The sequence below is a fragment of the Hibiscus syriacus genome, unplaced genomic scaffold (assembly GCF_006381635.1).
Source record: "Hibiscus syriacus cultivar Baekdansim isolate YM2019G1 unplaced genomic scaffold, ASM638163v2 tig00110505_pilon, whole genome shotgun sequence".
Lineage (NCBI taxonomy): Eukaryota > Viridiplantae > Streptophyta > Magnoliopsida > Malvales > Malvaceae > Hibiscus > Hibiscus syriacus.
This window is the reverse complement of record NW_024062765.1, coordinates 602,356-618,198: the sequence shown is the minus strand read 5'-3', so window position 1 is coordinate 618,198 and position 15,843 is coordinate 602,356. Positions and strand designations below refer to the sequence as shown.

General features: G+C 35.7%; 1 protein-coding gene and 1 long non-coding RNA gene across 3 annotated transcripts; one reads left to right on the top strand and one right to left on the bottom strand.

Annotated features, from left to right (window-relative positions):
• Window positions 1-5,815: 5,815 nt before the first annotated feature.
• LOC120129900 (WAT1-related protein At4g08300-like) lies at window positions 5,816-7,927 on the bottom strand. 2 transcript variants are annotated; one of them, XM_039147294.1, is made up of 8 exons: window positions 7,666-7,927; window positions 7,506-7,568; window positions 7,295-7,411; window positions 7,119-7,197; window positions 6,698-6,856; window positions 6,444-6,602; window positions 6,213-6,364; window positions 5,816-6,112 (listed from the first exon to the last, which is right to left on the bottom strand). In XM_039147294.1, the coding sequence occupies exons 1-8, from the start codon at window positions 7,878-7,880 to the stop codon at window positions 5,899-5,901; spliced, it is 1,158 nt and encodes a 385-aa protein (XP_039003225.1). In that variant the 5' UTR covers window positions 7,881-7,927; the 3' UTR covers window positions 5,816-5,898. The 2 variants fall into 2 exon arrangements, with proteins under 2 accessions (XP_039003225.1, XP_039003226.1); XM_039147295.1 differs by lacking the exon at window positions 6,698-6,856 and having other exon boundaries at window positions 6,960-7,197.
• On the top strand, window positions 6,255-15,088 carry LOC120129901. The gene is made up of 3 exons (XR_005516794.1): window positions 6,255-6,408; window positions 11,531-11,533; window positions 15,077-15,088. It is a non-coding gene; the product is annotated as an uncharacterized LOC120129901 (long non-coding RNA).
• Window positions 15,089-15,843: the final 755 nt, after the last annotated feature.

Here is a 15,843-nt window from a genome sequence, read left to right as displayed (position 1 = left end):
AAACACCACAAAAATATCCAATATCCAATACAAACTATTTACCAAAAGCAGACCCTAGTTTAAACCATAACCCAACCCGTAGACTATGACCAATATGCTTGTTTAGTTGTAATTGGGTTATTGAAAAATATTTTTTATTTTTATTTTCAAGTGTTTAGTTCAAGTAAAATAAATGGTTAATGTAAAATCAATTACAAGTCAATGAAAAGCACGTTAAACTTTGTAAAATGATTTATTGTATTCTTTTTGGTAAGTTATTTTCCCAGCATGTTTACTATATTTTTAACGAATCTACACTAGTACAGATGAATTTGATGGAAAAAGAATCAACCGTAAATAAGTTGATAATAGTCTTTTCTTTCAAGTATTTGAAACATCAAACATAAAAGCTTGAAGGGAAATAACTAACTTATACCGATGTAAATAAATTAGTAAGTACTTTTTATCATAAATAATATTGATTAAATTATTAATTTTTAAAAAATAATATTGAGTTTTATTAAGTTTTTTTAATAATATTAAGTTATTATTGAATACATTTAGAATTCACAAAATTAAATATAAACTTTCAATATTTTGAGGGTTTATGTGTTTGTTTGAAAATATGAACGGCGAGAATTCTTTTAAGAAGAAGAACAACATACCTTAAAGCTAGCCTCATCGGACGATCTTTGGAGGGGATCAGAATATTAGAATATCAAAACTTCATATGATTCTTCGTTGAATCCTAGTGAGTTTTGTGGAAACCAATTCAAGAAAAAGAAAAAGGAGTGAAAAGTGAGTGTTTTGATATTAATCTTGTCGTGAATGACGACTGATGATGGATGACGATTAACCAACGATATAAGTAAGAGTTGATAGCTTTTTGTATAAAGTTAAGAAATAAACAACGATGTTATTAGGCTTGTTAACGATTTAACAACTAAGTGACCAAATATAGTTAATGGTGAAATCTTAATATTAAATTTGAAGTTTAAAAAGGTTTAATGACCAAATCTTCGTAAACAGACTAAAGTTAAGTGAGTAAATATATAGTGTATCCTTATTAAATTGAGTGCTTCAATCAATTTACAAGTTTTTGGTGTTCAACACTGTTCCAAGCACATGAAATTGTAGTTATATAGAGGGAAGTTCCTGCTATTGGGGATGACTCATGGGTCGCAATTCCAAGGCATAACCGATATGCCCTGGATCATTGTGGACAGCACCATGGTTTGGTTATAGATGAACGTCATAATCTGCAAAAACATTCCATGCTTTTAGTGGGGAGCTTTAATTCATTGGAAAAAGCTTTTGATTCATCATCAACAACAATCAGGTGCAATAGGGGGAAATATCCAAATTGAATAAAGAAATGGAGAAAAAGAATAGGATACACTACAAGGTTAGTTACTAAAATTTAGTTTCCGTATCGATTTGGTCATTGAGTTTTAAAAATTTATTTTTAGTATTAAATTTTATATGTTGATTTTCTTTATTATGAGGTCATTAAATCATTAATAATGCGATAACATGATTGTTTTTTTCATTTCTTTTAGAAAATCATTAATTTAGGTATCATTGTCGACCAAAAATGTTTTGTCACCGATCATTTTTTGTGACAAAATCAATACCAAAACGTTCGTATTTCACTCATCTTTCTTTTCATTGGATTGATCGTTTATGAAATCTAATCAAAATCAATGAAAATTCATGTAAAGTTTTGACATTTTAATTTATTGAACTCCTTCGACATCCAACCGATAAGACTAATTTCGATGTATGTTATTCGTATTCGCAAAAAAAACACTTTTACTATTTAAATTTTGAAAAAACATCCTAGACCCCTCAAATATGAGAAACTCTTCAAACTCCTAAATAGACTTTGATAAAACCTAAACCTATAATATATATATATATATATATATATATATATATATATATATTTACTTTTAAGTATCAAAATATCACGTCATCGATTATTATGATTTAGATGTTAATAGAAGAACAAATTCAAAAAGTTTACGATAAAATTAAAAATAAATTATAATTGAGCGACTCAAACGGGACAATCTTAAAATTTAATCACCCAAAAGAATATACGAAATCCTCCTTTTCTTGACAGCGTTTTGCCTGTGGAGATGAATACGTATGGTTGCTGAATATTGAGGTGACTGTGTCCCACACTATAGGAAACCTTACGTTTAGGAAACACGGTGACTCAATGAGTCAATGTAATTGAGTCACATCTAGAATGCTGCCCTTGATTAGTTTCTTATATTTTAGTTATGTTTTCCTTCTTTTTCCCCCCTTTTGCTTCATGAGATAGTTCACTTCTCCCTTCCATTTGTATTCGCAAGTTATGTTTCATCTTTTGATCCTTAAACCCAGAAAAATATGGGTATATGTAGAAATTGAGGGGTTGATATCGAGAACAAATGCTAACTTTGATTTTAGTAAGGAGATAGTTTTGAATTATTTTACACTTAATCAACAATTTAACCGTCAGCCTATATAGCATGCTCTGAAACAGGTTTCAGTGTTCAGTTATGTCCTTTGTATTGAAAGAGAGGCCTACTCATGGAGACAAAATTCTTTGGTGCTACCATAGCTCTGGCTCTTACTCGGCCAAGTCAGGATATAATTGGCTGAGGATCCAAAGCATCCCAGCTTGGCTTCGGAAAAAATTTGGAATGCTATTGCCAAGGCAAATGTTCTCCCGAAGATCAAAATCTTTGGATGGAGACTCTGTCATGAAGCACTGTCTACTGGGGAAAAACTTAAACAGGCCAGATTTGGAGAAGGATCTTGTAACCATTGTAATGCTTCAATGGAGTCGGCATTGCATGCGATTAAGAACTGCCCTAAGTCGAGATCTATCCTCAAGCTGTCGGGATTGGCCGATTATATTGTTGACTGGGACGGAAACTCATATTTTGATTGGCTCAACTTCTCGTTCACCAAGCTTAACCGAGAAGGATTTGACTTACTCCTTACACTGCTTTGGAATATATGGAATCGTAGGAACAAGTGGATCCATGACTCGGAGCTTCAACCGGAAAGAGAAGTCATTTTAAAATCCTGGAATCTTCTTGGGGAGTTCAAACAGGTTACAAATCCGTTCGGTTGCCTTACGGATAAGACCCCTCCCGTCGTAACCGCAATTGGTGTAAGCAGTCGCTAGGAGGGATCAAGATTAATGTGGACGGAGTATTTTGTCCGTTTCTCAAAAGGCTGCCGTAGGCATTGTGGCACGTGATTCGAATGGTATGGTCCTTGGAGGAACGGCTAGACACATTGATCCCCAAACATGGCGGAGTCCACAGAAGCCTATGCATTTTCAAAGGGAGTCCAACTTGCTGTAGAGAACGGTTGGAGTAATGTGGTTATTGAAGGGTGAACAGAGTGGCTCATACTTTATTGGACGAACCTGAATGTATTAAGCATATTGTTATCATTGATGCTATTGGATTACTCAAAAAATAAAAAAGAAATATTGACATCATCATATCAGCAAACACTAAACAACAGTGTTTTGAAAATCGGACCAGATCGGCCGATTCAACCGATTCAACCAGGAACCGTTGCCTAGTCCAGTTCAATCTACCCGGGTTGAACCGTTACTAGTGAATCGGCCGGAACCGCTGAACCGTTCAAACCGGACCGGGAAAAACCAAAAAAAACTGTCAATTTTGTTTTTTTTTTATAAAAAAATTAAACCAAACAACGTCGTTTGTTAAACGAGCCAAGTCGAACTCGAGTATTGTTGAGCTCGACTCGAACTTAAAAACTTTAAAAGTAAGCTCAACTCGACTCAAACTCACGAGCTAAAAATTATCAAGTTCAACTCGAACTCGAAATATAATATTGAAACTTGAACTCGAAAAGACTTGAACTCAAAAAAAATTAGAAGCTCAATTGAAGCCTAAAATTCGAGCTTGATTGAAGTGAAAGAATAGTTCACTCAATGCTCACCAAAAGGCTCCATGATTTTGAATGCCAAATTACCTCTATTATTTTTAGAAGTTAGTTGGGATGCTCTTATATGTTTCTTAGCCATGTGGGATTGTTTAGTTCTCATATTTTTACTCTTTAGACTTTTAGGATGCTCTTCTATATTTCTTAGCCATGTGGGATTGTTTTTTTTTTAAAATCTAAACCAAACAATATCATTTTGTTATGATTTTTTTCGCCCTAAATTTATTTTTTAATTATAGTTATATAATTATATTTATTATTTATTATTTAATTTGTTTTACCTTAAATATTATGTTGTAGTTAATTTGAATCATTTTGTTTCACTTGATTTTATGGTTCGCTAACCGGTCCGGTTCTAAAAACCATGCTAAACAAGCATAAATGCAATAAAGAAAATAAATAAAGAGAGAAATTAAGCATAAGATTTGATAATGATCATCTTTGATAGATTCTCTTTCACCATGAATCTAAAAAAGAAAATATTAAAATAAAATAATTAATACATTTGAAAATAGCAACAGCTCTTCTAAGATTTTATCTTAGATAAACGTACGCATAAAATGAAACTCTTTAATGATGTTATTCTTAGTCATCTAGACGGTGTAGAATACCATCATATCTCCTTATTATGTAATTGATAATCACATTTAAAATAAGAAAATATTGAACAAAGAAGAAAATCTCTACAAATAGTTTTTGAAAAAAATAATTGTATTAAATTAAGTTGTGTCTTGAATGGAAATGAAGAAAGTCGATTTATAAATTAAAAAAATCATAAAATTAAACTAGAGACAAAGATAAAAATGAAGATAGACGATAAATAAACAATTTTGATAAGTTAGAATTTATTTTCTATCCAAATAATATAATTTAGATAAACTAAATTTCTTTGTATCCAAAGAAAATAATTACTAAAATTATCTCAACCGTCCCTAATATCATCAACAACTAATCAATTAATGTTTTCTTTATATTATTTTTTTTCATAAATACAACATTTTTGCTATTTAATCTATGCAAAGATAGGATCAAGTGGACAAGTGGTGCCATGCAAAGATAGAATCAAGTTGGATATACGCCAAGCCAAGAAAAAAAAACCTTAAACGGTCAATAAAAAAATTGTCTACAAAAGCAAACATTTGTTATCATGGGAGGATACAAGTACAACCAAGCTGATAGAGTCTAGCAAAATGAAAGCTACTTTCGATTAAGACCATAAAACGTGAGGATAACAAGACATGTTAGTGACAAGCATATATATTGATTTGTTGCTAAATAGTACATTTGATGTTGACAATTGATTTACAAACACTTTCTTGCATACAAAAGTTTAGCAACTACATAATCTATAGTCACTCATGCTTGATCTTTTGTTTCCTTTGTTTAATGTATTGGAGAATAAGAATCCATATATAAACATGTTTAGGAATGAATACAAACATGTTTAAGGAATGAATTTAAAAAATATAAAATATTTGTATAAAAAGTAGTTTATTCGTGAAGAAAGTGGAATGTTGCATATGATTAAACAATTAAAAACCAATAATGGGGTTTTAAGTAATTTTAATTTAGCCTTAAATATTCTTCACACGGTTTAATTTTTAAAAAAACAAAGAATTCGATTCTTCTCTAAGCCATTTCAATCAGTAGCTATGAGGAGATGTGAAATTCAAAAGATACCATTAAACTTAAACAACTGATGAACCAGGAACAAGTTATTTTCTCTATTGTGGTACATCTTTTAGTTGTAGTATGTGTTTAGATAAGAACATGGGCAAAAACCACGAGGGTTCATGGTTAATTATGATTAGTTATTAAGCTACAAAATACTTTGTGGGAAGAGGGGGTTACATAGTAGTTTATATCGCTCGCATGAGGAAGGACAACTCTGCTTGATATAATTTTTTTATCAGCATCTGGAAGAAAACATAGTGTATTGGTTTATGTTCCTCGAGAGCCGAAGGTGTTGTTTGAAGCTGGAATTTCTATAGTTTTAGCAGTTCCATCAATGGCCACCATTGGTCTACCATTGTCTGTGATGGGCAGTTCCTGCAGGCCATTGCTTTTTTCATCAGTTTCCGACTGTTTCCCGTCTTTGGCTTTGCCCCAAACCACAGTGTAAAGGCCTGACACTATGATAATAGCTCCAAGCACGCTGAAATCAATCAAAAATAGGAAGAAAATGAGCAATCAAGCCATGCGTGCGTATATATATATATATATATATATATATCATTCATGTGTTAATATCATACCTTCCAAGATGGACTTTTTCAGCTAAAATAAAGGCCCCAAGTCCTGCAGTGATGATCATGCATAGAGGGCTGAAAGATGTTACGAAAACCGGCCCTCGTTCCCGGATCACGATGCCTTGAACGTAATAGGCTATCCCCGAGCACACTATTCCCTACTCAAACACGGTTATAGCGAAGCGTTAAGCACTTGTGATTCGTAATCATATCCTGCAGAAGAAAAGGGGGACTTACAGAGTAAGATGCAGCGAGAAGCCTGGCGTCGAATCCGATTTTCCAGGCACTAAAGTCACGAACCATGATAAGTGACAACAACCCATCTTGCACCATTCCCATGAAACATATCCAAGCCGTAAGAGAGAGCTCTGCCGGGTACTTCTTCAATGTGAAGGACTGAGCCAGAAACAGTAACCGATGTTTAGCAGGTTCATAAACAATTAAGTGGTTTTAAGTTATTATTCAAAGAGACTTGAAATATTTCAACTGACTTGCAAAATAAAGAAGCTTGACCAGCCAAAGATACTTCCGAGAAGCACTATGGTGCCAGAAACCCAGTGTTGATCTGCAGATTCACCGGCGGTTACATAGTGTGCGCCTCCTCCTGACTTGATGAAGTTGATAATAGGGCCTTTGTACAAAGTCATCACCATTGCTCCTGAGCCAGAAACAGTAACCGATGTTTAGCAGGTTCATAAACAATTAAGTGGTTTTAAGTTATTATTCAAAGAGACTTGAAATATTTCAACTGACTTGCAAAATAAAGAAGCTTGACCAGCCAAAGATACTTCCGAGAAGCACTATGGTGCCAGAAACCCAGTGTTGATCTGCAGATTCACCGGCGGTTACATAGTGTGCGCCTCCTCCTGACTTGATGAAGTTGATAATAGGGCCTTTGTACAAAGTCATCACCATTGCTCCCAACACCGTGATTAAAGTCCCTACGATCTTTGCAACACTGCGTATCTTCTTCGGATCCACCTTCTCTAGCCTATTTGACATATAATTACCATATTAAAGAAATGATGATTAAGTGTGTTGTGATTTAATGGACGTATTTATCAATGAAATGGTTTGAATAATTTTACCTGAAAATCACTGCCAGTATGAAAGTAACAGCAGGAAGCATATTAACGAAAGCAGATGAATATGTAGCATTTGTTAACTTCATTCCCATATAGTATAAGTTCTGGTCAAGCACCGGCCTGCGCATAATAATCCATTATCAACAACTTCAATAAACCTTTTTACATTCCTATAATAAATATGCAACAAAACAAAGGGAGTTTAGAACCGTACTCCAGGAATCCAAGAGCCACGATCCTGAGGAAGATAGGGAGAGTCATCTTTGGTCTAATTTTCCTGCATGTAAAAACAATGCCAAAGCAATTCAATATATATTGATTAATATTTGATGCACTGACGATATATAATTATAATGACAGGTTGAGAAATGAACCTTTCAAGAACGATGGCGAAGGGTGCAATGACAATGGTGGCGACAACGTGGCGGTACGTAGCGAGGATGTAATTGCTCATGCCATGCTTCAAAGAAATGGTGGAGAGGATGTACATCCCCGCAAATCCAAACTGGAGGGAGACGATGGCCAAGTATGGTTTCACTTTGTTCAACACCTTGGACAAAGTTGCTACGCATGATGATTGGTCTCCCATGTTTTCTCTCTTTTTGTTCTCTCTCGACTACTTGCTCCGAGGCTTGCTACTTCTCAATGTCAAATGGCCTTCTTATAGACAATAAAAGGCTAAGACAATAATAATAAGCATGGGATTTAGTCCCCAACTTCTAAACGCTTTCCAACTTAGCCCTCGATACTTTTTTGTACTTACTGAATTAGTTTCCATAAATGTAAATCTCACTTATCCATTAATAATAATTTAAAAAATAGTTTTATATCAAATCAATTGGGATACTCTTGCTGATGAAAACCAAAAGAATAAGAAGGAAAGAAAGGAGTGGATATCTGTGAATATGGTGCTTTTGGGTTTTGTTTAGAATAAAATGGAAAGAAAGTAGTGGGGATTAGATTCATAGACAATTAAATGATGGTTAGGTTAAGTGGGATGATGCATGCAAAAAAAATTAATTTCTTTCTTTGTAAGTGTTTATAATAATTAAGATTTGAAACTTTAAGCACCATTACTAATATATTTTAAAAGCTTAATTTCAGACACACATATACTTATATAAGATTGTCGTATGTCATTAAAAAATTAAATAATATTTTAACTCCAAAATTTATCTCATTATTATTTTATCATTTAAATATTTTTTAACTCGTTAAGTGATTCCGATGATAAAAAGAGAGTGTTATTTTTTTTTAAGTTTTGAGCTTGAACAGTTACGTCTACATGGTTATTATTAGTTGACTAAAAAATTCTAAATAAATAATATCGTATAATTACTCCATACTAATAGAAAAATATTTTCTAATTTAATTTTATCAATGTTTTCAAATGTGAAGCGCCTTAGTCCAATAAATATTTTTGTTAGGAAAAAGTCACAAGACACTTGCAACGTATTACATGGTACCAAATAAATATTAAAAATTCGAAAATACGAAGAAAAAAAAGAAAAATTAGAAGAAAAAAATCTCATTTTCGGAAAATTTTCTATATGTTTAAATATTTTTCTATTTTTTTATTATTTTAAATAACATACAAAGTCGATAATAAAGGAGCACCGTGAGCAATTGCTCCAAAAGAATTTTATTTTATTTTTTATTTTTATAATTGTGGTGTCTAATTTTTTTAATCTCACTTTCTATCTATCCAATTGAGATCCCTAATTTTTTTAATTTTATTTTTAATCTTTATAATTGATGCCTTTAATTTTTTTCAATCTTACTTTCTACTTTTATAATTGAGGTCCCTAATTTTTTTTAAATTCACTTTTACCTTTATAGTTGAGACCCCTAATTTTTTCAACCTCATTTTTTACTTTTATAATTTAGGCTCCTAATTTAATCATTTTCGTACTATTTATTAATGTAATATTAAATTAATTGTTCAAATTAATAGAGTATATTTTCGTTCAGTAAGAACTTATTTTTTAGTTTCGATCAAGGTTCTGAAAAATCTGATATGGCTTGGATAACATATAGTGTATTTTTAAGTATCATATATTTTTTAAATAAAAATATTCAATAATGTTGACATCGTTTTTTGCCCCGGGCGGGAAAAGACTAGTACCGACTTGGGGGTTTTTTCTTTGAAAAGGTTTTGAAATGTGAGAAGTCGCCACCAATCATTTAAGGTGCGATTGGGACACCATAAAAACTGGGTGATTTTAATAAAACATTTTATTTTTATCAAAATACCAAGTTTAAGGTTATGCGGAAATCCAGAAATCAGGTTCGGGAGTCGATTATGAGTGGGGAATGATTAACATCCCCACAAGCGCCCAAAAATTGGTACCTAGTTGATTACCTATATTTAGAATCAGAAATTTTGAGTTTCAAACTTTATTTAATTTAAAAATCATTATTGATGCAAAGTTAAAAAATGGCATTTGTTTATTAAGACCGATAGCATTCGCCCCTAGCATGAGTGTGGAAACCCAACTATTGTGCCCAATAACCGATATTGCCTCGATATTTTAGAAATCATGATGCGGTTTTGAAAAGGATGTTGACCTATTTCGGGAATCACCAGTAGTCACCCCAGAGCATACTTGCGAGAGATATACTATGAATTCCATAATAAGTGAACATTGTCTTAGGTTTAAAAATAAAATGAAATCAAACAAATTTTTATTCATCCTAATTAAGTTAAGGGTAAATTAAGGCTCTCTCTATCCTAATGTGTCAAGTTATGAGAATTAAAGAACCTAAAGGAACAAACCTAGAAATGTAGGTTCTAATATTAACCCTATTTAATTTTTAATCAATTATTAAATCGAATAATCGAGATGGTCCCTTGAGCATTTAGGCGAGGGTCGACTCGAATTATTCCCTAAATTAAGAGAGCTATATTAAAATCTAGCTAAAATTGGAGGCTCTATTTAACCTATTTGATTATGTTAATTTAAAAGTCTAATTGAAATTTAAGGACTAAAGGGTCAAGATCTAGAATCCAAAGTTCTAAAAAATTTTCAGGCTCGATGGAGTCATCAGCACAGTCCGGGAAAAAGCTTGTACTTCAGTCCTCAGAGAAGCAATACACGTTTCAGGCCTGCAGCATCCTCACGTTAGTTGGCATCGAGGTAATTCCTCGTCGTATTATCATGGGTTCTCTATGAGTTTTGTGGTAAACAACACAACAGGAGAGTGTCGTAAGAAGATGGGTCTTTGCTCTCAGTGTGGATCTAGTGGTCATTTCGGAGGAATGTCCTCAGCTAGCTTTGTTTGAGCAGACCGCTACTCAGACTCCTGTGCGTTCTCAGACTACAGTACAAACTCCAATTAGAGATCGTAGCCAAGTAAAGGCTCGTGGTTCAGCGTCCAAGACTGACAGTAGAGCCCGACCTCAGCAAAATAGAGGGCCAACAGTTTCTGAGGCTAGACACCAGCTTTGGTTTATGCCACTAGACGTCGGGATGACAGAGATGAGCTGATGTTATTACATGTACATTACTATTTTTCTATCCCATACTTTGCATTACTGGACAATGGCTCCACTCACTCCTATGTATCGAGCTCGGTATCTCGAAACCTTCAGATTCCGATCGAGCTGAAAATACTGTTACAGTTACGAGTCCAGTAGACAAGCGGTATTAGTGAATAAAGTATTTTGGGTTGTCCTCACGAGGTTCAGGAGAAATTTTCTCGCTGATCTTATGGAACTTCCTTTAGAGGGAGTTCGATATAATTCTTGGGATGGATTGGTTGAATAAACACAAGGTAAATCTGGATTGCGAATACAGCGGGCTACTCTAAAGACTTCAGATGGTCGGACCGTTGTGTTAATTGGTGAACGGCGTGGCTATCTCTCCATATAGTTTCAGCGATGGAAATTGATCGTATGTACGGAAGGGGTATGAGACTTTCATTGCTTGTATTTGAACACTAAAGGTTCATTGTCCACGATCGAAGATCCGTACAGTTAGCGAGTTTCCTAATATCTTCCAGAGGAGTTGCTAGTTTACCTCCTGATTTAGAGGTAGAGTTTGAGATAGAGACTATCCGGATCTGCACCTATTTATATGGCACCTTATCGCATGGCTCCAAAAGAACTTAAGGAGTTAAAGGTCCAATTGCAAGAATATTCGATCGAGGATTTATTCGGCATAGTACTTCACCATGGGGAGCCTCCAGTCTGTTCGTGAAATAGAAGGATGGGTCGCTAAGATTATGTATTGACTATAGGAAGTGAATCAGATGACGGTCAAGAATAAATATCCACTACCCAGAATTGATGACTTTTTGATCAGTTGAGAGGAGCTATGTATTCTCTAAGATTGATCTTCGTTCGGGTTATTATCAATTGAAAGTTAAAGGATCTGATGTTGCCAAGACGGCCATTCGCATAGATATGGTCATTATCAAATTCTTAGTGATGCCTTTTGGTTTGATGAATGCTCCTGCAGCTTTCATGGATTTGATGAATCGGGTGTTCCGACCATATTTGGATCATTTGTGGTGGTCTTATTGATGATATTCTGATCTATCTCATACTGAGGAGAGAGCAGACGAGCATTGAAAATCGTTTACGGACTTTGAGAGAGCATCGTCTATATGCCAAACTAAGCAAGTGTGAATTTTGGCTTCAAGAAGTGTCGTTTCTGGGGCATATAATTTCTGCGCGAGGTATTCAGGTCGATCCAAGCAAGATCGAGGCGATTGTGAATTGGAAACAACCCAAGAATATCTCTGAAATCCGCAGTTTCTTCGGCTTGGCTGGTTATTATCGACGTTTTGTTGAGGGCTTCTCGATCATTGCTTCTCCTTTGACAAAGTTGTTAAGGAAGAATGTGCCGTTTGACTGGGGTGAGGCACAACAGGAGAGCTTTGAGAAATTAAAGGCAGTATTGACTCAAGCACCAGTGTTGATGCAACCAGAGTTCGGGAAGGATTTTACAGTGTATAGTGATGAGTCACACTCAGGACTCAGCTGTGTTCTAATGCAGGAAGGTAAGGTAGTGGCTTATGCATCCCGTCAGCTGCGATCGCATGAGTGTAATTATCCTACTCATGATTTGGAGTTAGCAGCAGTGATTTTTGCCTTGAAGATTTGGAGACACTATCTTTATGGAGAGAAGTGTTACATTTTCACGGATCATAAGAGTTTAAAGTATCTTCTGACCCAGAAGGAACTTAATTTGAGACAGTGACGCTGGGTAGAGCTTCTAAAGGATTATGATTGCGTGATTGATTATCACCCTGGTAAAGCTAATATTGTAGCGGATGCTTTGAGTCGAAAGACGGTAACAGAGTTGAGATCTTTAATGGCCAGGATGAATTTATATGACGATGGCACTCTGTTAGCAGAATTACAAGTTAAGCCGACCTTGGTTGATGAGATCAAAGCTAAGTAGCCCCTTGATAGCTCCTTGCTTTCCATCTTTGAGCAAGTAGAGCAAGGGACAAGCTCAGATTACGCCATTGATCAGGATGAAGTTTTATGCTTCAAAGGTCGGTATTGTGCGCCTGATGATGCTGAGTTGAGGCAGACTATCCTAAAGTCAGCTCACTTCATTCTGTACGGGTAAATTATACATGGACAAGTTGGTGAGGTTGTATATTTCAGAGATTGTTAGATTGTATGGTGTTCCGTTATCTATCATTTCAGATCGAGATACGAGATTTAATTCGAGATTTTGGAAGGCGCTACATACGGCTTTGGGTACGAGATTGGATTATAGTACCTCCTTCCACCCACAAACTGATGGTCAATCTGAGAGAGTAATTCAGATTCTGGAGGATATGTTACGGGGTTGTGTAATTGATTTTCATGGTAGCTGGGAGAACTTTTTGCCTTTGGCTGAATTCGCTTATAAAAACAGTTACCAGACCAGCATTCGTATGGCACCCTATGAAGCACTCTATGGGTGTTGGTGTCGCACCCCGAATTATTGGACTGAGTTGCGTGATAGGAAAACTTTGGGACCTGAGTTAGTGCGGGAGACAGAGGACACAGTCAGATTGATTCGTGACTGTCTGAAAAAGGCATTTGATAGGCAGAAATCTTATGCAGATCAAAGGAGTAAGGATATACAGTTTGACGTTCAAGATCAGGTTTTTCTCATGGTATCTCCATGGAAGAAAGTATTGAGATTCGGGCGTAAGGGTCAATTGAGTCTAAGATTTATTGGACCATTTAGTATCTTGAAGAGGGTAGGACCTGTTGCATATCAGCTGAGTGCCTTCCCAGCTCAATCGTATTCATGATGTCTTTCATGTATCAATGTTGAGGCGATACCGTCCAGATCCAGATCACATCATTCAGGTTGAGGATGTAGAGCTAAGACCTGATTTGTCATATGAGGATGAGCCTATTCAGATCTTAGAAGAGATGAGCGAGTTCTTCGGTATAGGCGCATTCCAATGGTAAAAGTTCAATGGAGTACCCGAGGCCCCTCTGAAGCTACTTGGGAGACATTGGAGTCAATGGAGGCTCAGTTTCCTCAACTATTCTCATAAGGTAAATTTCGAGGATGAAATTGCTTGTAGAGGGGGAGAATTGTAACAATCCGGAATAAAATATTGAAAAAAAATTATTAATTAAGTAATTTGGTAAAATTTGAGGATTTAATCGGAAGTTTTCAAAATTTTAGGCCATTTTAGAAGTTAAAGGAAATTCAGGGACTAAGCCCTGAATTTAGCCAAAGAGTGTCGGCAGGTTATGTAGTTTTATACATGCACTGCGTTTCTGATTTTAAAATCAGAAACTTTTGTAAACAAAATTCCTCCTCTCGCACCCTTCTTGCAAGTCTGATCCCGACGCCGTTCGACATCCGATCGTCAAATTGAAACCACCATCGTGTTCATCTTCGACTTGTGAACAAAGCCCAATAAACCAATTTTAGTGAAACGCTGCCAAACGCCGTGAATTTTGAGTCAAAGTATCGACGTTTTTTAGTACCACCGCCGGGAAAATCTTAAATTCATCTCCGATCGTTGATCGGTTTTCGACACCTCCTGCACCATCGTGTTCCTTGTGTCGTTTCGAGTCCGTCGGTGTCAACCTTGTTCGCCGTCGACGGCGGCGCGTGAGGAAGTGGAGCAGTCAAAGATTCGGCCCAGTTGAAATCGAGCTCTCCGCCATTCAAAAATTTGAACCGATCTTTGTAAGTATCTCGAAATCGCTTAAAATAATTTTTAGAAATTTTTCCGGAACTTTTAGACCCCTGGAGGAGGCCTCACGCGCCGCCGCAGGGAGAGTGGAGGGCTGGAAACCGGTTTGACCGGTTTTTAACCGGTTCTGACCGGTTCGAACCGGTTTGACCGGTCTGAACTAGTTTGATCGGTCTGACCCGACCCGACCGACCCGACTGACCCGACTGACCCGACCCGATTGTTGACCGTTGACTTCCTTTGACCAAAACTTAAAATGGCTTTGACCAACCCTTAAACGACCGTAAATCTTTTCTGAGTATACCTATTCTAATAGTTTTCGACGTCCCGAATCCGTTTCCAAAGTCCGTTTTATCAAATTCGAACCTGAAGGCCTCCAAATTGACAGTCAAAGTGGTTGACTTTGACTTTAACCAAGAATCTGAATTTTTGAAAATTCATACTTTATGTTTTTCGACGTCCTGATTCCGATTCCGCAATCCGTTTGGCCAAATTCAGACTCAAAATACCCCAAAATGATAGTCAAACCTGAAAAATACTTATATACTTAAGAATTTTAGCTTTGAACAATTAAGTAAGCTTTGGGGTTGATTAATTATTATTGTTTGAAAGTACAAGAGACTCTTCGGATCGTTAGACAGCTCGACCCAGCTCTTCTAGATCAGTTAAACCACGTATATCAGTATTCACCCGTTCAAAAACTGTAACAGAGCGTGGTGAAACCAGCAATCAGTAGATCTACTATCTGAACCCATTATTGAGGTGTGTTCCTGTTTACTACATAATGGTTTTATATGTTTTGAAATATGGTACATTGAAATCTATGGTTTATTATTGTTGGTACACCGATTTATTGTTGATGATTTATGGACTTTGATGACTGGTATATGGATATTGATTTTGGGATGATTGAACTACAATTGTATAGCTCTGATTGAACTAGGCTAGGGTTAGGTTTAGGTTAGGTTATGGGTCGGGTTTCGTTTGGGCTCTGGGTCGGGTTCTGTTTGGGCTTCGGGTCGGGTTTTGGTTTGGGTTTAAATTTTGTGCTTGGTTCGGGTTTTATGTTTGGGATTGGTTTAGGTTGGACTTGAGGTTTGATTTAGGGTTTAGGTGTTAGTTTGTTTTAATTTGGGGTTTGTTTATATATAAAAAAATAATTGAAAAATGGCGATTACAACTGCCCCTATTTGCTTATTGTTGTGGAATGAGAATTAAGCAAATATATAAAATGCCATTTTTTAGCTCAGTCTTTGTTCTTCAAGCTACGAGTTCTTCTCATTCCGAACTCTCTACTAGAAATATTGATCATTTGAGTGAGGCATCACTGATTCAACTCCAAATGCGATGAATTGAGCTAAGGTTGAACAAGTTCTTCTCCCTCA

What these genes read in the sequence shown, in the direction of transcription:
- LOC120129900 (XM_039147295.1), bottom strand. Translation starts at nt 7,880, where the DNA reads ATGGGAGACCAATCATCATGCGTAGCAACTTTGTCCAAGGTGTTGAAC. An exon ending in GTGGCTCTTGGATTCCTGGA is followed by an intron (nt 7,412 to 7,505) that starts GTACGGTTCTAA and finishes TATTATGCGCAG; the next exon opens with GCCGGTGCTTGACCAGAACT. An exon ending in CAAGCTTCTTTATTTTGCAA is followed by an intron (nt 6,603 to 6,959) that starts GTCAGTTGAAAT and finishes TTTCTGGCTCAG; the next exon opens with TCCTTCACATTGAAGAAGTA.